The sequence below is a fragment of the Linepithema humile genome, chromosome 4, assembly GCF_040581485.1.
Source record: "Linepithema humile isolate Giens D197 chromosome 4, Lhum_UNIL_v1.0, whole genome shotgun sequence".
NCBI lineage: Eukaryota > Metazoa > Arthropoda > Insecta > Hymenoptera > Formicidae > Linepithema > Linepithema humile.
Genome location: NC_090131.1, coordinates 2,481,209 through 2,503,956, shown reverse-complemented (window position 1 = coordinate 2,503,956; position 22,748 = coordinate 2,481,209). Strand labels below are relative to the sequence as shown.

General features: G+C 37.3%; 2 protein-coding genes across 11 annotated transcripts; both read left to right on the top strand.

Moving 5' to 3' along the window:
* Positions 1–171: 171 nt before the first annotated feature.
* LOC105672116 (angiotensin-converting enzyme 2-like) lies at positions 172–7,965 on the top strand. The gene is made up of 13 exons (XM_012366828.2): positions 172–582; positions 2,841–3,044; positions 3,127–3,294; positions 3,365–3,434; positions 3,585–3,725; positions 4,474–4,653; positions 4,960–5,054; positions 5,146–5,294; positions 5,364–5,491; positions 5,580–5,835; positions 5,911–5,997; positions 6,076–6,183; positions 6,293–7,965. The coding sequence occupies exons 2-13, from the start codon at positions 2,850–2,852 to the stop codon at positions 6,882–6,884; spliced, it is 2,169 nt and encodes a 722-aa protein (XP_012222251.2). The 5' UTR covers positions 172–582; positions 2,841–2,849; the 3' UTR covers positions 6,885–7,965.
* A 520-nt stretch (positions 7,966–8,485) lies between these two features.
* On the top strand, positions 8,486–22,608 carry LOC105672115 (uncharacterized). 10 transcript variants are annotated; one of them, XM_067354571.1, is made up of 16 exons: positions 8,486–8,737; positions 10,064–10,216; positions 10,907–10,943; positions 13,024–13,714; positions 15,614–15,764; positions 15,839–16,052; positions 16,333–16,428; positions 16,765–17,002; positions 17,144–17,448; positions 17,532–19,155; positions 19,243–19,532; positions 19,610–19,694; positions 19,770–20,112; positions 20,213–20,453; positions 20,529–21,385; positions 21,648–22,608. In XM_067354571.1, the coding sequence occupies exons 4-16, from the start codon at positions 13,504–13,506 to the stop codon at positions 21,817–21,819; spliced, it is 4,827 nt and encodes a 1,608-aa protein (XP_067210672.1). In that variant the 5' UTR covers positions 8,486–8,737; positions 10,064–10,216; positions 10,907–10,943; positions 13,024–13,503; the 3' UTR covers positions 21,820–22,608. The 10 variants fall into 10 exon arrangements, with proteins under 10 accessions (XP_067210672.1, XP_067210670.1, XP_067210677.1 ...); XM_067354569.1 differs by having other exon boundaries at positions 12,472–13,714; XM_067354576.1 differs by lacking the exon at positions 13,024–13,714 and having other exon boundaries at positions 8,487–8,737.
* Positions 22,609–22,748: the final 140 nt, after the last annotated feature.

Below are 22,748 nucleotides of genomic sequence, written 5' to 3'. Positions count from 1 at the left end.
CGGCCGCGCAATCGTCACTCGCGCCACACAGCGCGCCGAAAATCCCTAACTCCGCTCGCAAAGTGTTTTATTTTATATCACTGCACAACAAGGCTGCGATTGCAGCGACGACTCGGTGATGCGACGACAATAAACTACAGTAACGCATCACGCACGCGGACGACGGTGGATAGCTAGGCGAGTGAGATACGCATCGTCATGTACTGACGTTGAAAATAGTGGCGTGATGCGAAGGAATTTCGAATCGATCGCAACTTGGCACGAAGGAAAGCTCAGTCAGTCACACGGCAAACGTGCGTCGTGCGACGTCAAAATCCAAGTGCCTCGATAACGCGTCACGCACTACCGGCCTATTAAGCGCGTGAGTCCGTCGATCAGTGGACCCTCCTTGAATAATTGCTCGACGAACTTTGACCATTGTGACAGAATCCCTCACGTCGGGCAATCGGCCTAATCTCTGCAACCGATCTCTCTTTGTCGATTCTCCTAGCATTCTGTCGTACACTCTCCTGTCCGTTTCGTTTGTCGTTAAAAGCTAGTGAACCGTGGAAATCGAGCGCAAACAACGCTCGACTATTAAAGGTAACTATATGGATCTTATTTACATTTTGGATTTTATTTACGTTTTCCGTTTTTCCTTCTCGTCATCAAAAGTTAGATATATGTATATTTATTTCACTTTATTTCACTTTATTTCACTTTACAGAATGAAAAATGTGATATCTGATCTTTTTCGCAATGTGATATTTTTCTTAAGAAATTTATTGATCATTAATAATAACAATTAATGGTTAAATGTTTTTATATATATGAATACTTGCTTATATAAATGATATTCATACTTGTAAATTGTTGTCGTTACGTGATTCTTTTCGAGACAAATATTGTTTACAAATATCATCCTTCGTGCTGATGCTCGAAAATAATCCTTGAAAAGATAATTTACTAAATTCCCAAATTAGTTAGAGAAATTAGTCTTGTCATGGAATGATCCATTAATGATTAGTTGGTTTTGCGTTATTGCAGGTTATTTTTGCATTCAACTATTATTAGGAGTTTATAAATGGGAATTTTACTTTGCCAACAAAACAGGATATTTATTAAATCACAATCTGAACAGAGAAACAAACATGTAAATCGGCAAAAAATCGTCTTATCTCAATATCTATGGACAAATTTTGTTACACTTTAGGCCCAACGCGAATAGAAAAAATATTAGGAATAATAATAAATATTAAATATAGGAAATCAGTATTATTTTATTTCAAAACAAGAAAATGAAATGGATTAATGTATATAAATTAGGAAATAAGAAATAATTGATCCATTTCATTCTCTTGTTTGAAATAAAATAATTTTAAATTGCTCTTCCCGATATTTAATATTTATTCCTATTTCTAATATTTTCTCTATTGTACGTTGGGCCTTAGAAAAGAATTCAAGAGATTATTAAAACAAAGCACAATGCTTTCTAGAACTTGTATTGTTTGAGAAAAAACAATCTAAAGAATTTTTACCGTCCGTGATTAATTTTGTTTTAACAAGAATGCCTCATTTCTGAGGTCATTAATGACTCATTATCGTAATGGATCGGACACTCGCGATCAAGTGCAAGCGAATCCGGAACGCGTTATCTTCAAGCGTGGCCAAGATAGAAATAATTTCTCACTATTGCAACCTAATCCGAGTATGCGCATACACGGCAAGTATCACTTGAAATTTATAGAGATTTATCTCGTTGGCTCGGCTGCAACTTTCTGCGCTGTGTAACCTTTTTTGTTCTCGACTGCTGTCGACAGTAGATTGACACAACGGAGAAAGTACGCGTACTCAAATTTTAAACGTTCAAGCTTTCAAAGTATTCACACAGTCTCATACCAATTTTCTTCGAGAAATGTAATTTTAGAATATCTACAGAAAAATATAATTATTCTGAATTATTTTATTGATCTAGCGTGCCTAAGATCAAGAATTAATATCGAATTTGGTCCAATATTTATATATATCTCTAATAATACTAAATAAATTTATAAACACTTTAATATATATAAAAGCAATAAAACGAATAAGATTATAAAAAATGTACAATCTCTTATCATTTCTCTGTCTTCTCTCTTTTTATGCAAGGTCGACTTAACTTTGTTTTAATAAACTGTTCGATTACTTAATCAAGAGAGGAAGAAAGAGTGGTTGTCTGACTCATTATTGATTTTATATCTCATTTTTACAACAATTATCGTTTAACACGTTCGAATATGTGACACCAATTTCTAGATCGATGTCATAAGACATTTAACGACTTAAATTCTTTAAAAAAGTTCTTTTACATTTTGATTTTGTCTTACATAACTATCTTTTTCCGCTTAAAATTATCGTCTTTAACGAGCCATTATTTTAATTGTAAAAAAAATATAATTGCAGATATTTAACGTTTAGCCTTTCATAGAATTTCCTGCGCATCGAACGAGCCATTACGACCAATGGTAGCGCAGATGACTAATTCCCTTTCCACCTAACATTCTGTAACGATATTACAGCACACCTTGCCCGATATACATACATATTCGTTCTCTAAAATGAAGGGCATCATTTTTTATTTACATTTTACAAATTTCAAGGCGCCAAGTTAAAATAAATGTATTTCGATATACACAATTGTACGATAAATATCCCTATCTACTTAATTTTCTTAGAAATAAATTATATTTGAAAAATAAACACACAACTTTCACATAATTGATCATGTCAAATACCGTTAATATTGTGAATTAAGGGATCCTTGCCTTCGTTTCTATTATACGTACAACTCAAATCACAGTATCAAAATATTTACTTTGCAGATTAAAGGAATGCTATCGAAATGGAGCTGGATTGTTTTTAATTTCATCATCTACACGAGTACTGCTCCGCCGAACGAAGCTCATGCCGAAACCAAAGCTTTCTTAGAACTAATCGAATTGGACTATGAAGATATTTGTTCCAATACTGCTAATGCTCAATGGTCATTCATTATCTCACCTTCCAATAAAACATTATTAACATGGGTAGATATGCCGTCAAAATTAAATCCATTACACCTGATTTTTTTCATAAACTAAATGAAAATATATCTCGCTATTTTTTTAGGAAGAGCAGCAATATGAATATGCAAAACTTAAGAAGAAACTCAGAAATGAGATAATTGATTCAAAGAAAGAGAATCCAAAAGCACAAGTGAAAGAATCTTTTCAATATAAATATAATTTAATTGAAAAACCCGGCGATGCATTACTAAACAATGAAGATTGGAAGGAAGTAAGGAATTTTTATGGCTTTCGATTAATATATAATAGAAACTTCAATTGATTTTATGTTTGTCCTACAGCTAGTAGACTTTGCTGGTGTCGTGGAATTGGAACAGTCATCTAATAAATTGCAAAACTATTCGCGGGAAGGTAAGAAATCTTTATCGTATCAACTACTATATAAGAAGTGAAAATAATTTTATTAATAAACGCTGTTACTGCAGCAAAAATTCAATGCGTTACGATTCATAATTATATAACTTAATTACTAATGTAATTTGTGATAATACGTGATTTCAGATGCAGAATATTTACTATCTCATAATGGAAAAGCCAAAACTAAACAAGCCGCTTGGAATGCTTGGTACAACCACATGACGCCATTAGTAATGAATTATTCAAATAATTTGCTATTTGTCGCTGAAGCTGCTCAAGAAAACGGTCAGTATTGATTAACATTATTTTGCGAATGTAAACTGCATATATATATATATATATATATATATATATACAGGGTGTCCCAGACTTACCGTATCACCCGTTAATGGCAGATTCCTGAGGTCATTTGGAGACGAAAATCTTAATATCAAAATGTCGAGGCTACTATGGTATTTGAATGGGAAAGGCTTAAAGTTTACCAATCAGCTTGTCAGAATTTCACGCGCTCAGGGACATCGCATCTCGAAAGGACACAACACTTTATTCAATACGTTTTATTTACTTTACTCAGCTATTATTCACTTTATTCACTTTATTTACATTGTTCGCAATACTGACGAATTTACTAACGATGATAATTTCTAAATTGTATTAAAACACGATGCGCGTCAAACTGTCAAAGCAGTCGTGCCATTGACAAATGACGTTTCTCATGTCATGAGAGAAAATCAATACTATTGATACGAAGTATGATCTGCTACATAAAGTGTTGTGCAAGGGTCCTTTCGAGATGCGATGTCCTTGAGCGCGCGAAATTCTGACAAGCTGATTGGTAAATTTTAAGCCTTTCTCATTCAAATACTATAGTAGCCTCGACATTTTGGTATTAAGATTTTCGTCTCCAAATGACCTCAGGAATGTGCTATTAACGGGTGATACGGTAATTCTGGGACACCCTGTGTGGTATATATGTATATATATATTAAAATATATATATCAGAATTAAAATATGTATAATTTATTTAAATAGGCGCTGAAAATATTAAAGAATATTGGGAGCTGTTATCGGGACATCCTAACGGATACGACAAAATAAACAGCGAATGGAGTCGAATTAATAGTCTTCATAAGAAGATTGTAAAGTTCATCAGTGCAAACCTGGCTCAAAAATATAAAATAACTGCGAATGACACCCTTCCTTATTTACTCGGTAAGACAAACATCTACGAATCAATGAATATATCTGCAATTAACATTTGCAAGTGATGTCATATTCGAAATTTTGGTTCTCAATAATAAGAAAAAATTGTTGATCAATTTTTCGATAAACTTTAATGCAGAAACAAGTATTTCATTAATTTACTGTTCTCGTTAAATTTTTGTAAAAGATTGCGGACGCGAAATACCAAAAGCGTTTATTAAATTGGTAAACATTGACAGTTGGCAAATTGGTGGACATCGACATACAATTTTTTATCATTTTCGCTCTTTCATTTTGTATGGTTTTATTTGAAAGGTAATTTACAAGGATACGACTGGACGGATATACCATCAGACGTATTGCCTTATTCAGAGTTAATCTATGATATCAAAAGAAATCTCTGGAAAAAGGTAAAGATTATTTCACATTACATTAAATTTATAGATTACAACCGTTAATATTATAATAAAACCTGAAATTTCTTCTCTGTTGGATTGATAGAAGTGTGTAGGAAAATCTTTATACAAGACTGCATCTAATTTGGGCACAATACTGTTAAAACAAGTTCCCCAAGCTGAATTTTGGGATAATAGTGAATTCAACGGACAATGTCCATCCAGATTGTTAAACTTTTGTCGAGGTAAAATGAGGTATGTATATGCAGAAATTATTACATTTATAATTTAACAACATATTATTAAACTGAAATATTATTTTAGAGTGTCTACCTGTTCCAAAGCTAGTGTGAGTAACTTTTTGAGAGCTCACGAAGACGTCGGTAAAATTTTGTTCAATCAAATAGCTGAAGAAACCACCCCTGTTCTTAACATAGTTAATAGATATTCAGGTAAGAAAATATTCGGACTATTACACGCACAATGCAAAATTATCTGCAAACTAAGGTGGTTGAATATTAAAAATGTTTCATTTTACAGGATTAGAAGAAAGTATATCGACGCTGTTTGGAATATTGTCAGTAAGTCCTGCATGGTTGAAACATACTCATTTAATGAACGTTACTGACAATGTCTCCTATCAAGAGAAACACATGATTGCGTCTTTAATGTTAACCGCGCTGAATGTATTTCCACGATTAGCTTATTATTACTCAGCAGATTTGTGGAGGATAAATGCAATTGATAAGAATATCACCGATCCGACCGATTTGATGTCGTCCTGGTGGAAGTATAGGTATTACAATAAATAATATATCAAAATTTCGGCCTATTTTACAATATATACTATAATATATATTTAATTGTGTAGGCAAGAGTACGAAGGCATGTCTCCTATCACGGATAGCCCCACCTTTTTGGACGATGGTTACATTGTTAGAAATAAACCATATCTTCCGTAAGTATACTAACGCATTAAAGTATAACTCTATTGTGTTATTTTCACGCTAATAATGGAAATATTTTATTGACGCAGAAAAATTCTTGGTATAATACTAGCTTTTCAATTATATGACTACACGCTGGAGTCGACCGAAGTGAGATACGATAATATTACTGGAAAATTAATAAACGGCAAAATAATGTAAGTTTATATAACATAAGAATGTTATAACACTGTGTATGTTTCATCATACTTCTGCAAGCAAATTCTTGATATGTTTTTATTGGATTTCTGTTACGTCTGTTTGTAGCAAGATGATTCAGCAAGGAGGAGCCGATGATTGGCAAGCTGTTTTGAATAATTTCTTAGATATAGATGATATAATTGTAGACCCGCTCATTTCCTATTTTACACCGCTCGAAGAATTCATCGAAGAAAACGAAAATTTCGAGTATAAATCTGGAGCGACAACGGACAAAGAACTTGAAGAATTGGAGAAACACATTTTGAAAGAGATCAACACCCCCTCTACGACACCTGTGCCGATTACTACTACAAACCAAATAACAACAAAGGCTGCGTCATCGTCGTATAAGAAAATAAGCAACGACAAGAATATGCAAACAAAAGTGGAGAAATCTCTGGACTCTAAATCGTCCGTATATATTCAAGAAGATAAGCCAAAAAAATCCGAGACAAATTCATCAATCGACCTTTCCGTCGATGAATCGTCATCGACCGATGCTACGAATGATGCAAAAAATGATACGCCAAAGATTAACACTCATAAAGCGATATGGGCCGTGAGCGCAGTTCTCATAGCGATAGTTGTCATTTGTATCATCGCGATTTTTGGAAGGCGAAGATGTCGTAAAATACCAAAAAATAGACGGTACGTTTAGCAGAATATAAACTTGCTACTAAACATATTTATTTCTCGCATTTGCATTACTAGAAAAATCGATTGCGTAAGTTATTATCACAAACGAAGCCTCTCGTTGCGAGAGACTGTTCTTGAATTTATTATTTAATTTCGGAGCATTCAACATCACGCATTCCTCAGTGATGTTCCTTGCTACGTATATTTTCCTTCGCGGACATCTAACGACTACTTCACTTTCAATCACAATTGCCTTTCATCACTACCTCCAAATCTTGGGAAATAAATTTTCTAGCTGCTCGTATCGTTCGCGCGATATTACGAAAGTCCTAGACGCAATCTAGATGCAGCTCTACCGATTTATACTAAGTGTAAATTTAATATCCTATCATTTTGGGTATCCTAGAATGATATTATGCGAATAAGTTAAAACACAACATCACGCATAAGAACGTCTTAAGAGAATAAAATACAATTTGCATATTGTAATTCGTATATCGTAGAATAACTTCTATACAAAATACTTTAAGATATTACGTATACGTTCCCTGATTGAAATGCCAAACCTATACCTCGATGACTAGCTCAACGTCATATTACGTCTGTAGCACAACTAATCAAGTTGCATAAGCATTGTACATAATCACAAACGATAGAAAGAGACGTTTGAAAAAAAAAAAGTGATGTAGTTAATTAATTAACAAAATATAGAATTTACGCATGATGATTATTATCATTATGCACGGCTAAATATTTCAGTGTACTTAGTATAAGTAGACTATTTTTCTACAAATATTTAGTATTGTCTTCAAGTATTGTGCTTGTGCGTTATTTATATATCATTGTAAAAAATTTATATTTTTTATAAAAATACTATATAGATGTACCTGTTCGTAGGCCAGGACAATAAAATATTCTACAAATGGAAAACGATTCGATAATCGGGTGTAAGCGATTGTGCCAAAGAAATCGCGCGTGTTCTATTTGTAATATCTCCAAATGTTCAGATAGCATACAATCGAAACTATGACAATTGCTAAAGCGTGCAACGCACGCTGTATTTATTAATTAAAATAAATATTTTGCAGACACAAAAAAGAAAATATGTTTTATTTTCGTGTTTTATGTTTACCTTAAATAAATTAAATTGCAATTCTTATAAGATTTTTATATAAAACTATTTATTAAAATAACAATTCTACAAATCTAAACCCGAAAAAAATCAAACGAATGAATGAACTAGCGATTAGCGTCCTAATTATTGAGAAATTAAATATTTCACATCTAAGATATATTTGACACGAGACTTTCGTTGGCTTAAAGTTTTTAATTAATGCATTCTTTATGTTTCAATACGAATAACGAATACGCAACGTGTGAAAAGTGAAGAGATTCGAGGAATTATTTCGTTAGATTCATACTTAATATTTATCCCACAATCATATGTGCGTTACGTCAGTACACAGCCGGACTGCAAGTGCTGCAAATGCATGTAAATCAATCACCGATCGACAATATTTGCAATCGTAGGCGCGCGAAGGAGCCTCGGGGGTGGAAAGCGGAATCTTTCCCCTTTCCACGAACGACCGGTGGTGCGGCCTGTACGGAGGGCATGCGCGTTCGTCGTTACACGAGGGTAGTACGCGATCAGGGAGGGGTTCTGCTCGATTCCAGTGACTCAGAAGATATATTTCCTAAAGTGTACCTCGCCGAGGGATTCGATAATCGGTTAATAACGCGGCAGTACGTTGTCGTTCGTCGAATCGCGGCGTTTAATGAAAAAGCTCGGCTTTTGTCGCGATGCCCTAGCGTATGCGTCGAGTGTACGAGTGTCAAGCAGCGCGACCACCACCAGCTGCCCCCTTCGCCATGGACGTATGTATGTTAGCCGCTTCTAATATTGACTAGTTTGGCGACGCGAGCTGTGGGCGTTTCTGCGTTTTCTCTCGCCTTTTTCACGCGACTGCAATTTCGCGCCGCGACTGCCGCGAGATTCGCCTTCGCGAGGATTAATCTTTCACGACGGAGTCATTGAGATATGCGTTGATGCGTCATTGACCTCGAAAGTCCTATAAAATCGATGAAGAAGTACCCTTTAAACCGGTGGCCGGACGAATCGTTCAAATGGTTCGTTGTACTTTCGGAAATTGCGACGCGCTGCACGAAGGAAGCTCAGCGTAAAATGTCTCGCATCGCGCATACGGAAACATTCGCGACGATTCAATTCTCTAATGGGATTTAATATTCTCAATTCGTTTGCTCTTAAAATAATCGATTTATTAAAATTATTAATCTTAAAATATATCGATTTTTCTGCGGATGGTTTTCAATGCAATAATTCGCAAATTTCAGACGTAAATTGGATTGCTTTGCTATTTTTATTTTAAATTATTGCTTTCGATTAACTACAAAGAAGTATCGTGTTTAATTTGAATAAAGGCAAATACGAAAAAAACAATACACATTTTCTCTGAGATTGCGCTTTTCTGTGTAAAATAGGTCAAGACGTAAAGACTGATAATTCTTGCTTTCTTGAATTTAATTCGCACGACATTAATTTCCGTTTGTCAAGTCATTCGAATTCGTCTGCCGGATTTCCTTATCTAGTTACGCGACAGATGTCCATTGTCATTATACGCTAATTAGTCTTGAACGTCTTTTAACACCGAGACGATGCAAGGTTCAGTTCACACCGGCCGAACAAACGCGATTAACCGATTGTAATTTTCGCGGGCACGCGGTAGAAGCGCGCATCGCGATCTCTCTCTCTTTCTCTCATAGTGTCTATAATACCGTCTAAAAATATCAACCCCGCGGAGTGTTCCGATTTATAAATGCATACAGATGAAATCGTCTCCAGGCAACGAAAACGATCGACCATCTGCAACTGAAGGCTTCGAGGCAGTAATGATCGAGAATATCCTTCAACAACTGCACTCCAATTTTCTTACAATCAAAGACAGTCGGATTACATTTAATTTTTCAGATTCTAAAAAAGATTAGATCAACGCCGCACCGAAATCTTCAATTAGCCAAAAACTTATCCGTTTATCGCGAATAATATTGCTTCATAATGTTACATCATACTGCTACAATTTTTATTAAAATTTGCACATGATCGCGTTGCAAAGCAGGCGTCGAGTGAGAAATAAATTTCTTTGAACCTTTAACCTCACGTCGTTTCATTGTCTTTATTTGCAGCGTCACGACTAACGTCATTCACGCACCGGATGGAATTATGGAAGCTTGTGACGTAAAGTATCTTGCACACCGATTGACGTTGAACCAAATCATCTGAAAACGATCGTGGGGAAAAAAAGCCCACGGCTTGGGATTTATCAATCCGGACAGCAGGTTTGCACATCTTTTTATAAGACATCATCTACTTTAACGCGATCGATTTTCTCTATTTCTCACTTTAATAATTTTGTTATACGATCAAAGTGCAAATTGACATGAGAATTAACCGTAAAATGCAGTCTGCATGATAAGAGCGTGACATAACTTTTAAAATATTTATTTAAAAAAAAAATGAAAAAATTTCATATGTATACGCAATCAGTACTACAGCACTTTTATATTAATAAATCGTGTCCAATCATTGCCGTTGTCAATTATCTGTCTAATAAGACCGCACATTAATTATTTGGAAATCGATACATCAAAAACTTTGAGCAGATAGAAGGATTCTTCCCTTACGACGCGTTATACAAAGAGTTTTAGTTATTGCACGACGTATTTAACGATGAGTGCGCTAAAAGATTTGAAGCTATTTTCTTTCGCACGCGTCCGAAAGGACCGAAAATGTCGCGGAAAGCGGCTGCAAAATACACAAAAAGTCCAAAGCGTTTGTAAACAAGTGGCCGTATGAAGCAACAATACCGTTGATAGAGTTGACAGAGCTGCCGATTCCCAAACAGAAGTTCACCCGGTCATATTAGACGCTCTTATTAGACAGATTGTATAAAATGTAAACACGCAATTTTAATGTGGAATTGAAGTGCTTCTCGTAGCGAACACGTGATAACTAATTGGTATTTTCAGGTGTTATTGACAGACAGTCGGAACAGAGATTGAATCGGTAAGTGAATCTCATTTACTTAGCAGATCATCGATTCTTTCGCGATAGAAAACTGCAGATGTGCAAAATGTAATCTGCGAATGTTTGAGCATTGTGCGCCGATGAATGATCATTGTGTTTTAGCGATTCTACTTTCATCTTTTATACAGAGCATATGTACAAACGAATATTTAAATTTGAAATGTGGGCCATTTGAAGTTGGCAGATTCTTGGATCGATTTGTACATTTTTGCTGCGAGAGGATAAATTTGCCGGAAAATTCATGATTTGCGAGGAAATAACATTTCTCTACTTTTCGCATTCACTTCGTACTCGTCGACATTGCGTCTTCGAAAACACTCGCGGAATATAAATTAAGTAAAATGAAAATTACGATCGCTCGCTCCGTACCAAAGTTTAAATAAGAGTTTCGAGTCGCGTGACTTCACCACAGTGAATGCATGCGGGAAACTGCATGCGACGTTAGTACATGCAAAAATTGCGCTCCCTCGAAATCAGGAACATGTCATATCAAAGATCAAATCTCGTGTAATTTTATCAAGCTTAAAATATCAAATGTTATATCGATAACTTATAGGGGATGTTTATGAAAACAGTTGCTACACTTGGCGCTTTTGTACAAAAAAATTGAAACTACATCAGATTCTGCGAGATAAAAAATGCTAAAATGCGAGTTTTCGATTTTACATGCACCTTTATCGAGCAGGTCGGCGCATCGATCGATAATTTTTTTTTTTTTTTTTTAATACGGCGTAAGTATTGTCGTCCGCCGCGAGCCGCGGCGTGTTGCAAACTCGGATCCGCGAACGTCGCGTGTGCACGAAGCGAGCCCTCGAGCAGGACCGTTCTCCCTGCATCCCGGCTATCTTTCTTTCTTTCTCCCCCCTCCCTCCCTCTCTCTCTCTCTCTCTCTCTCTCTTCCTATATACGAGACGGTACGAGCATTTATTAATAGAGATTAGAGTCCGCGTCGTGTGGTGCCGTGTGCAAACGCCCTGCTGCGAGAGCGAGATGTGTAACAGAGCAGTCTGAGTCAGAGCGCGTCGCGGAAAAATAATTCCATTCGATATTGCACGATATTCTCGAAGGGAGAAAATTGCTTGGAAAAAATCGTCGGTGAAAAATCGGTTGACAATCGCGCCGCTAGCGCGGTTCGATCGACGAAAAGTCTCGGCTGCTCACTTGTGATAGTTGCATCGTCGCGAGAAACGCATCCGAATCGCGTCGATCTTTCGAGTTGCGTCGATGGCTGACCCAACTGAATAAGTGCTTTCGGAAATAGGGTTTTTCGCGTAGATATAATTGTGCGATTCTATGTGTGCGCGCGCTAATGACGTTTTACGACAATCGGGCGTGTGCATTGCGCGGTTCTACGCGGTAATCGCGTTATCTAGCTGGTACGAAAGCGTTATGATCTATAAATCCGAAAAAATCTTTACTTAGAACGCAAATCTACGAGATAAAGCACATCTAAGAGACGTCTTCAAAATTGGAGTTATTTTTTATATACTTTTATAACTTCTTTTAGAAATTCGTGTTTGTTGGATCTATGTTGTCTACTACATTCGTGTGCCAGAAATTAATTGCTGAAGAAAATATAATTGGATGTACCAAAACTCATTATCAAGTTTGGTTGTAATTAAGCCTGTTAAACTCTCTCTAAACCCAAAATTCTCCCTACAGTTCTGCTGTTAATCACAGTTAGATCTGAAATTATTGATCTATAAGTTTATATACAAAGTGCCCTACCGAGTTTTTTTTTACATACGTGTGTTCATGGATATTGACAATATTATATAAAAATTAAATCAAATTAATGAAAAAATTTATCTGCTCTATACTTTTTCTTAATTTTTACCGCTGCGAAAATAAGTTTCATGATTATAAAATAATTTCATAAATCAAGATAAATAGAGAACATTAACAATTCTTTCATATATCTGAACGTTTAGCACTGTTCTGAACCAGCAAGCACTATTAGCAATTTATAATTGTATATTTTATAATCAATGTTACGCTATATTTTTGCATTTTCATGCGGTTTCATGTTCATATGAGATACTCTTTCTTGTTCTGCCAGTAATGTTTCAGATATGGAGCTTTTAAACGAGCTCTAGAGCTATAATCCGTGATAATATCTCTTTAACTTCTCCTGTGTGTGTGAGAGCGTACGAATATTCTACATAAATTATTCCGACGCGCGTGCTTTATACATGATATCCAATGTCGGATTATTCGTGTGTTCGGATATGATTATTCAGTCAATGTATTGGGACCAAGTTTGACAGAAGGCGTTGCGGGAGGAATGTAAATAATAAAGAACCATAAAAGATAGGATTAAACAGAAAAGACACGCTAAGAGTGTGCAGACGCATATTATATCCGAGCGCTGCTTATATAGTGCATCGCTGTGCGTCGGAATTGTGATAACGAGTCATCGTTATCTACGTTATCGCGGTGTCGTGTCACACTTCCTTGAATGATTTAGTGTGCAAGCACGAAAACGCTATTATGATATAGCGGATACCGGGAGCGCGAATGTGACGTACCTCGTCGACGAATGATGTTAGTATTGCTGTTGTGCATCATCATGAAGATAGCAGAATTTTCCGTGGGCCGGATGAGCCCGCCGCCACTGACGGTGCCGGCGCGGCCGCCGCCTCCCACTTGCAACAGGCGGTGTAGGCGATGCATTCGATACAGAAGTCCTTCGCCCAAGTGTGGACATCGCCGACAATCTTACGGCGACAATAAATATATTACACGAAAATGTAAGGCGTTAATTTAATGCATAAATGCGATAAAGTAAAAAATGTAATTATAATTTACTATAATCTAATTTTAATTAAATTAATAATTTAGTTTAAAAAAAACGAAATTATACTTGTCTAATATTATATGGGAAATTACTTATTCTTAATTTTCTTAAATCTCAAATTTAGAATTCAGATTAATGTATTCGATCTGTTAAAAAGTTTGGTGCGATTTTTCGATGAAATTCAATCATCTTATTAATGAACACATCGCTTTAACTAATCAATGAAATTATTTCCATCGTTTTCGATAACCTTTCGAAATTGGGTTGACTATGAGTAAATTGCGGATTGCATCATCAACCTTCATAAAGCGTTCAGACCGTGACTTGACATTTGCCTAGCTAGCCTCCCCCCATAAAAAAATTTCTTACACCAATGATTATTAAAGCATCGAAAAAGATACACTCTGTTAGAATGTTCCAATATACTGGATTTCATCGAACATTCTACTATAAGATGTTACGGCAAAAGTCTAAATATGTATAAATACACACAAAAAAGAAGTCGCCATTTACGAATTTTCGAGAAACTACCAACTCATACGTACCGAAATTGCACGAACAAAAAGCAGAATCGCTATTCTGGTTTGCTTGTGACTAATTCAGAAACCGTATATGCAAACAATTCGAAGTTCACATTCACAAACGCGTCATGGTTTCCATTATAGTCGCTTAGATTTCAGCAGACTTGTGCTTTTACGACGAAATCTTTATTGGCGACGAAAGTCGATTTAATCTGTAATTTTCGCGTATTTATCGTCAACGGCCAAATCCTCCCGCGCGTTCGAATATAGCCATCATAATTACTGATAGATAGATGTGAAGTTATGTGATATTGCATATAGAAAATAAAACAGTTATGCAACTTTGAATAAATTACACTAGGTTTAGAAAACTTAAACAGTTGTGTCCAACTGTTCAGCAATAATTACTTATGGAATATTATTATAGATATTCCTCTCTCTCTCTCTCTAGATCTGTTTTTTATATTTATTTATTTAAATATTAAAATAAATTAGTTACTTAATTGAATGTTAAAATAAAATTAATTCAGATAGCAAATAAAGGGAGCAAAAAAATTATATACCAAAAATTGAAATGCAATTAAGCTAAATGCAAAAAGAATTTGTGTGTATATATTGGAATATTAATGATTTGCAGGATCAATATCAAATAAAATAATCAATCTGTATAATTAACGCTTTGTTATACACTTATTTCGCGTGACGTGCAAAAAGTGTGAGAAGGTGCAGCTAAAATGAACAAATCTAATCTCTTACCAAGCAATGTGCAACCATAACCTGCCATACTTTCAAGTGCAAAGAATTCGTACGAACGTAATTATGCATATCGTGTGTGCGCGCATATGCGCGAAACCAGCACGGTCGAGATTGCTATAAAGAGAAAGAGAGAGGAAAACGTTGAGGAGCGCCGCGCTAGTATTACGAAATTGTGATGCGCGGGTCGTGTTTTTCCACGACATTTATGACGCGAGGTGACGAACAGCTGAGCCCTACTACGGTGCGATTTCCTTGGCAAACTCTCGTTACATTGTCATACTGCTGATGAAAGCTGCGACATAACAACTCCTGTAAGCGCTCTTCACTCCGTATACACGCTCTCCCGAATATTCATCGAATCCCGTTGCTAAATATTTCATCGCGATACATTCCTTTAATCAAGATTGCTAATTTTATAATTTTATGTAGGATACGTCAGAATATAGAAAGTGCATTAAGCATATATTTACGTATTTACTCACAATATCATTACAATGTGTTTGTGTTAGCACTCGTGTAAGATTATGTAAATTTTTATTCTTTCTACAATACAATGACCTAGTTTTTCTCTTCAGTTGTAGGAGGAGGAGTTACAGTCATGGAAGAGCCACAAACTCCAGGATCTGATTGCAATTCTAACCCGGCGACAGATTCCATTCAGCAAGATTTAGTTGGCTCCGAGTTTGTTCAAGACAATGTTGAATATCAATGGTTTATCGATTATGGGTGAGTAATTCAATACTTGCGTCAATTTTAGTGACGTCACTGTATTCTGATATATATATATATGTAAATTTTAGATATAGAGATGGAGGATTACATATCCATCCCAGTGTTCTTTCATCACTTTCTGCATCCTATTCTCCCAAGGACCTGGGTTATTACGATGATCTCGCTCGTAATTTGGATGCCAATCTGGCAGAGATCGACATGGAGAGTTTTCGTACAGCTGACATTCATACCCTGCTTACAGCTCTACCTGTCATGTGCACAGAACCAGTTCAACATTCTGAAGTAAGAACTTTGTACATTAATTAAATTATCTATTAATCATTGCAAAGTCATCTGCGTCAAGCATAAGCTGACATTGAATACACAAAATATGGGAAGATGTATCCTGAAAATCGTAGAGCAATCAATTTCATATTTCTTTCACTGTTTCGTCACAAATCTACAGCAATTTGCGCAAATTTTTGTATTAATAGGAATCCAATTTTGCGCAAGTTACATGTTTTACTTTTAATTTTTTATACAATATTTCTAAGTCTGGTATGTGTGTTCATTATCGCCACAGTTTAACTATCAAAGGGAACAGTATGCCAGTATATCTGGATCTGTCATGGAAAAGCTTGACATCGGTTCCTCCATCAGCCCTCATACCAGTAGCCAGGTATGGCAATGGCTGATAAATGCAAAAGTCCAATTGCTATGAACAGTATCCCCATACATAAACATTCACCCAACACTAACAATATAACATCCAAACTGCTTGTATTCTCTTGCATGAATATAAATGTGTTATAACATTAGACTTAATAAGAATCAAGTAAAATTCTACTATATATATAATTCTCAATAATTGAATTGAAGCTTTTTTAGCAAATGTATATAATTATATTTAATATGACTTAAAACTTTTAATAATAGTTTATGGATGTATCATGAAAAAATCAGTATATTTTATGGTTCCACTATTTCTATAGTAATTGCATATTATTATTTACAGGGGGAAGATTCGGCGTGTTCCACGGCTGATACAATATCCATATGCAAGTCATCGTTGCTGTTTTCTCCAGTAAAAGAGACACCAATGCTACCACCAGGTGGTAGCTACAGTGTGGATTCGCTGGATTGCGAGGATATGCTACTCACTTGTCAAACAAATAATAAAAACAACTATACTATTGCTTTCGAGGGCAGCATGACTATGTATTCGGATGGTTCTCAAGATTTTGAAAATCATGGTAACGCAAACATTGTACAACCAGACTAAGCACAAATTGTTTATAAATGTCTTTAAAATTATTTAACTTTCAAAATCTTTCTACTTCTAATCTTTTTCTGTTTCCCATTTTAGTTACATAATTTATATTTATTATTTCTAGATAAACACAAGACATACGAATCGCCAGATGTATTCTACGATAAGCAGAAAGATATAAAAGCTATGCTGGATTTATCAATGGCATGCTCAGATTCGAAAATATATACAACATGGAGTAATTTGAAACATTCCTCCATGAATAAAGTGATAACTCGTCATCCTTCTGGTAACAACAACACGCTACCAGATATTTCACAAAGTGCTGCTAATCTGACGCTTGGTGGGATGAGCAAACGAAGTCAAAGCTTACCGGATCTTTCTCGCGTTCGAGAATTCCAACATACTAATATACCTCTTAATTTTAGTGTAAGATACAAGTAAATTAATATGCGACTCACAATCATACTTTATGTAATTTTGCAATATACAATTTTTTCTCGATGCTGCAGGTTGATTCTGCCGAATCAAGCAACCACATGCAACGGCTGCAAAGATCCGGATCCGCGATGAGCCGTTCGACAAACGCGGAGAGCTCGGACAACGGGGAGAACACTAGTACAAAAAAGCTGCAGAATCTCAGTCTCGTCAGACTGTTCATGAAGCAAAAGAGCATGAGCGTGGAGGGAATGAGCCTTACCTTGGATCAGTCAGATTCTATTAGCGATAATAGTGGCTGGCCCACTAGCAACAGCGGTAGCGATAGCGCAACTAATACGAACACTCAGATACAACGGCAAAACGGTCAAGATAATATCTGCGATCGTCGTGCACACGAAAATGATTTCTCCATCAATTGGATCAAGCGCGATTTGACTAATAATCGCGATATGGAAAATCAAACGGAAAATTTAAACGTGAAATGCACGTCACGAAACAGAGGCAATAAAATTGAAATGACGTCATCTGCGTCGGTGGAAGAACTCTCAGAAAGTATGTCCAAGGAAAGTGTGTCGGGCACAGGCGATCAGCGAAGCTTCGATATCATCAACAGCCCCTTCGAACATGAACAGAAGGGCGGCTGGGTCGGCTTTGTGGAGAAGAAACACCCGATCTGCCGAACAATGGGAATACAGGCGAACACAGAAACGGAGGACAACGCGGTTCAAACCTCTTTAATTTTTACCAAGGACAAATACGGGCCTCTCTTGCAAGAAACGACAGTCAATAAGAAACCCGTTTACGTTGTGTATCCCAATTACACGCTACCTGATCTGTCGTTTCTCAAAGGTAAGGATACCAAAGTCGATAATATTGCATTGAAGCCACACACGTTCGACAAGAACAAAATGGAATGGAAACGCAATGTTCGTTCGAGCAGACCGTTTTCGTGCAACGACATCGACGCTTTGCGACAACGCGGATTCGCGCATATAAAGGATTGGGAGTCGTTGACATTCTTGTTGCCGAACGAATACAAAAAGATTTTGTACGACGTGCCGGAAATATCCAAGTATATCAATATCAACGAGGAAGTCAAGCGACCTCTGTTCTGCTTGTCTCCTCCAATGCGCCACAAGACTCGACCTATCAGCGAAATCGTTCCAAACAACACTTCGTCGACGAGCAGCACCGCGACGCAACCGTCTTCCGGATACAGAGGCTCGTCGACAATTTTGACTGACTCGTCGACAAACCAGCAGCCATTGTCGAACAACACAATCAATCCGTTGTATCTGTATCGTTACGACAGCATCAGTTCGGAGGCCAGCTTGGTGAACAACGATAAGAAACTGCATAGGTTCAATCAAACGAGGCAAGCTTGCCCATCACTTCCGAAGCGATCTGTTTCGTTGCCACAGGGCGAGGGAGAGCCCGACTTTAACAACAGCAAAGTGCCACCGCGACCGCCGTTGCCGAGAAGCATTTTACGAAAGAACAAAGTTCTCGGCAGTAAACGGTACAGTATGTTCGAGATGGGAGACGTGGGCGAGCAATCGGAGGAGCAATCTGCGGAGGTGAACAAGAGAATGTCCCTGCAGGAGCCGTATTATATGAACAATGATTTGCAGTTGCGTAGAACGATCGATTCGGAGAAAGATGTCGATGAAACGGAAGCGGATAGGTATTTTAAAGGTAATGTATCACTTGTCTGAATTTTGACGATATACGTTTCGATTGTTAACGTTATGTTTATTTAACGCTTGGCGATCATTATTGCAGAGAAATTGATGAACGAGATGGCGAATAACGCGAACGTGAAGTCGGAAACTTCTCAGCACAGCGACGACGATATTAAGCAACTGGAGGAATACCTGAAACGCAGCGGCTTCTCGTCCCAAAGCAGTGACGGTGACGAGAACGCTGAAGTTAAAGTGAGATCATATGTGAGGAAATTCTTAGCTCTCAGAATGAACAAAGATCCACTTGTTAGAAACATCGATATGGGAGACTCGCAAAGAAAAACCGTCAGTTTTGCTGTACACCAACGGAAGAAACATCTAGACGCTAAGGTAAAGCGCTGGGCTAATTTCAGCACTAACAGCACTTTGTGACTTTTATGTCCTTAACTCTTGTTTGTCCATTTCAGTCAAGTAATCTCAATGTCGCTGTAAATGAACAAAACCAGGATCAGGCGGTTGAGGATAGATCGACGGAGCTAGAAGACAAGAAAAGTACGCGCGTTTCGTTAAGCTATTAAGTAAAAGTATATCGAAATCCTTCATGTGATTCATCTTCTTTTTTTCCAGAAATGGTGTCGTCTGTAAAAAGAGCAGTGGACCTGCTATTAAAATATTGGAATGCCGATTCCAATCACAGTCGTCCTAATTATAATGAAAAGAATGAATGTGCACAGATCTGTCTGAGCAATTTATGCCCGGCTTTATACGCTATAATGTCGGATGGCTTGAAACCCCATTTGAACTCCACTTTCGGACCAATTACTAATAGCGTTTGGCAGGTCGTCGAAGCTAGTTCTCAGCAAGGACCTCTTACGAAAACATTGAATGAACTAGTGCAGAGAATTAATGGCGAAGATGTTATTACAGAAGGAATGCTAAAATTCCATGCTTTTGTATTCGGCTTGCTAAAGTAAGTTGGGTCAATTTTCCAAAATATGTTGAATCGCAATGCAATTCTATCTTTTTGTTCGATTAAATCGCTTGTTACGATCACCTTTCTTCTGTTTCAGTCTAAGAGCTCTGGATGCCTGGTTTGCATATCTATGTACACGTGAATCAATTCTACGGAAACATTATAATAACAACAGCTTATTCGTCGCAGCTTTAGCCAACACTAATGTTCGAGAAATCGTCGATTCATTATTATATATTTTGAATCCACTTGCATTCTGTCCATTTCATCTGGATCTTCTCTATCAGTATCGTCAATTGCAGAATAGCTTTGGAAATCTAAATAGTCACACTGTAAATGTAAGTAAACTTAAGGAAACATCATCCGACTCTTTTATGCCTGATAGATTCATGTGATGTTATACGATATTGCAGGCCATGAGCTTTAGAAACACTGATCTGAAAGACCTCGAGAGTGAAAAATCAGAACCCTGTGGAATGATTTCCAGTCCGAAGAAGGCACGACCAAGATCTTGCATTGCTTACAACGACGATAAATGCGGCATCATTCACAAAGGTGATCTGCAGAACGCAAAGAAACGTTTCAGCGCCATAGGCTCAAAAGCGTTTTACGCATTGGACAAGCTGACCTCCGAAGACTCCGAGGATTATACAGACAGTCTGGAACACTCCCCTCTCAATAGGAAGGCGAGCAAGCAGCCGCAGCACTCGAAACATACGAGTTCTGATCCTAAACTCAACGACGACGACGGTGTCCCTGGCGAAATGAGATTCAGAAAACTTCAGGAAAAATGGGAATTGATGATCGGAAAGGACGGCGGTAAGACTCAGTCCACCGTAACGACGCCTCCGTCGCCAGTTCGGACATACGGGGCGTTGGGGAAGTCGAAGATACCCAGGCTGCTCACGTCACCGGTGAAGCAGTCAAACGTCGCGACGACTGTCGCCGGGAAGTCGATGAAATCACCGATGTCGGGAATCCCTTCGTTGAAGAAACCCTCCACGTTTTCCGCAACGAAGACGACGCCGAAAAAGCCTGTGGACGCGAAGACAAGAGAGGTGACGCGCCGTACCAGCCGCGTGGATCAGGACACTCTAGGCGGCACACGAATTCATACCGCACGCCCGAGTTCCTTACCCTACAAATCGCACGGAATAACGTCGAACGAAAGGAACCTGATCTCACCGCAGAGACGAGCCGCTTCCACCTCTCTACCGCGTCCCAACGTTACCGCCACTTCGAGAACTCCAGTTTCGAAACCGCCACACAAGTAAGTATCGACGCTCTACAAATATTTAATGTGTAGAAATTGATAAAATGAGTATCCTTGAGAATCGACTGTTTTTTCTTACGTTCAGGCTATACATTGGTTGCAAATATTTGTCATTTATGTATAAATTTAATTTAAATTTCTCTTTGTTTGCGCTGCGCTTTGCGATTTTGTTACTCTTTTGCTTTGTATTTTAGCATTTTTTCGTTCTTCTTTTCTTTCTTAGATCCGTACGATAACGGTTCGCGCGTCTCGATTGCAGAGAAGTCCGCACCGTCACTCACAGGATACCATCAGACACCGGTCACCTCTCGTTTGCGGAGGGGGAGAGATTGAAAGTAATATTAGAAGTAGATAACAAGTGGCTATTGTGCGCGAAAGGCGATCGTAGAGGTTTGGTACCGCGAGCATGCGTGCACAGTATTCAAACTTAGCCCCTCTACTCGATAAGACTTCACGATCGCAAATATGGTCCTAGACAGCAGCCGCAACTGTAATATCACCCTCCGAAGCCGAAAAAGAGAACGAGTTGCGAAGACAAGCTGAAGAGTTCAAATTACCTATCCTCGAGACGATGCAGCAATGATGTACAGTGTATTAAAATTAATTTTAAGCCGTACAATATAATACGCATTATCACGCGCTTGTAAAGTTACTTTTAACCGAAGTTTAAAGTTTTAACTGAGACACACCTTGTTTCTGTCGAAACGCAATAATAGTATTATCGCTAGCGACGCCATTGACGAGATAGTGGTATCACCTAGTCAGAGGATTCTCGAATGACACTTTACATTTAGTTCGTTTTCATTTGAGTATGGTATACGAATGCGAGGATAAGACGATTCGATAGGTCCTCGACGAAAAAAAGAACATATAACAGTGTGTAACGATCTACACATATTATGAATGTAACTGTGATCCTAGTAAATAGGCGATTAAGTTTATTAGTATAATCGCGCGCTGTATATTTTGTTCCGATGTTTATATACTGTGACTTTGTAATTTATTTATGTCCATTTTTGCACAATGTGTCGCGCATCAATGAATCCTCCATTCTGGTTTTATTCGATGTATCAGCCGTCAACGGCATACACACCCTTACGATGGCGGCAATCACATTTTTTACATGCTTCGTGTATTCCTGATATATATATATACATATATATATATATATACATGTTAAGATATATGATATCATCAAATAAAAAGTCTGTTGTGAATTATATCTAGCGGTATATATTTGAATGCTACGTATATCAATCGCAGTAATCTGCTTAACGTGATCAGCATAGAATATTTTTTTAATTTAACTTTGGGCCAAACTTTAACAAAATAACTGTTGCGACTTATGCCTCGTGTCATT

Excerpts from the sequence above, each read along its gene's own strand:
- LOC105672116 (XM_012366828.2), top strand. The coding sequence starts at position 2,850 with ATGCTATCGAAATGGAGCTGGATTGTTTTTAATTTCATCATCTACACG. Across the intron at positions 5,295-5,363 it reads TTTTGTCGAGGTAAAATGAG|AGTGTCTACCTGTTCCAAAG; the intron begins GTATGTATATGC and ends ATATTATTTTAG. Across the intron at positions 6,184-6,292 it reads TTAATAAACGGCAAAATAAT|CAAGATGATTCAGCAAGGAG; the intron begins GTAAGTTTATAT and ends GTCTGTTTGTAG.
- LOC105672115 (XM_067354571.1), top strand. The coding sequence starts at position 13,504 with ATGATGTTAGTATTGCTGTTGTGCATCATCATGAAGATAGCAGAATTT. Across the intron at positions 16,429-16,764 it reads GCCCTCATACCAGTAGCCAG|GGGGAAGATTCGGCGTGTTC; the intron begins GTATGGCAATGG and ends TATTATTTACAG. Across the intron at positions 19,156-19,242 it reads AGCGGATAGGTATTTTAAAG|AGAAATTGATGAACGAGATG; the intron begins GTAATGTATCAC and ends TCATTATTGCAG.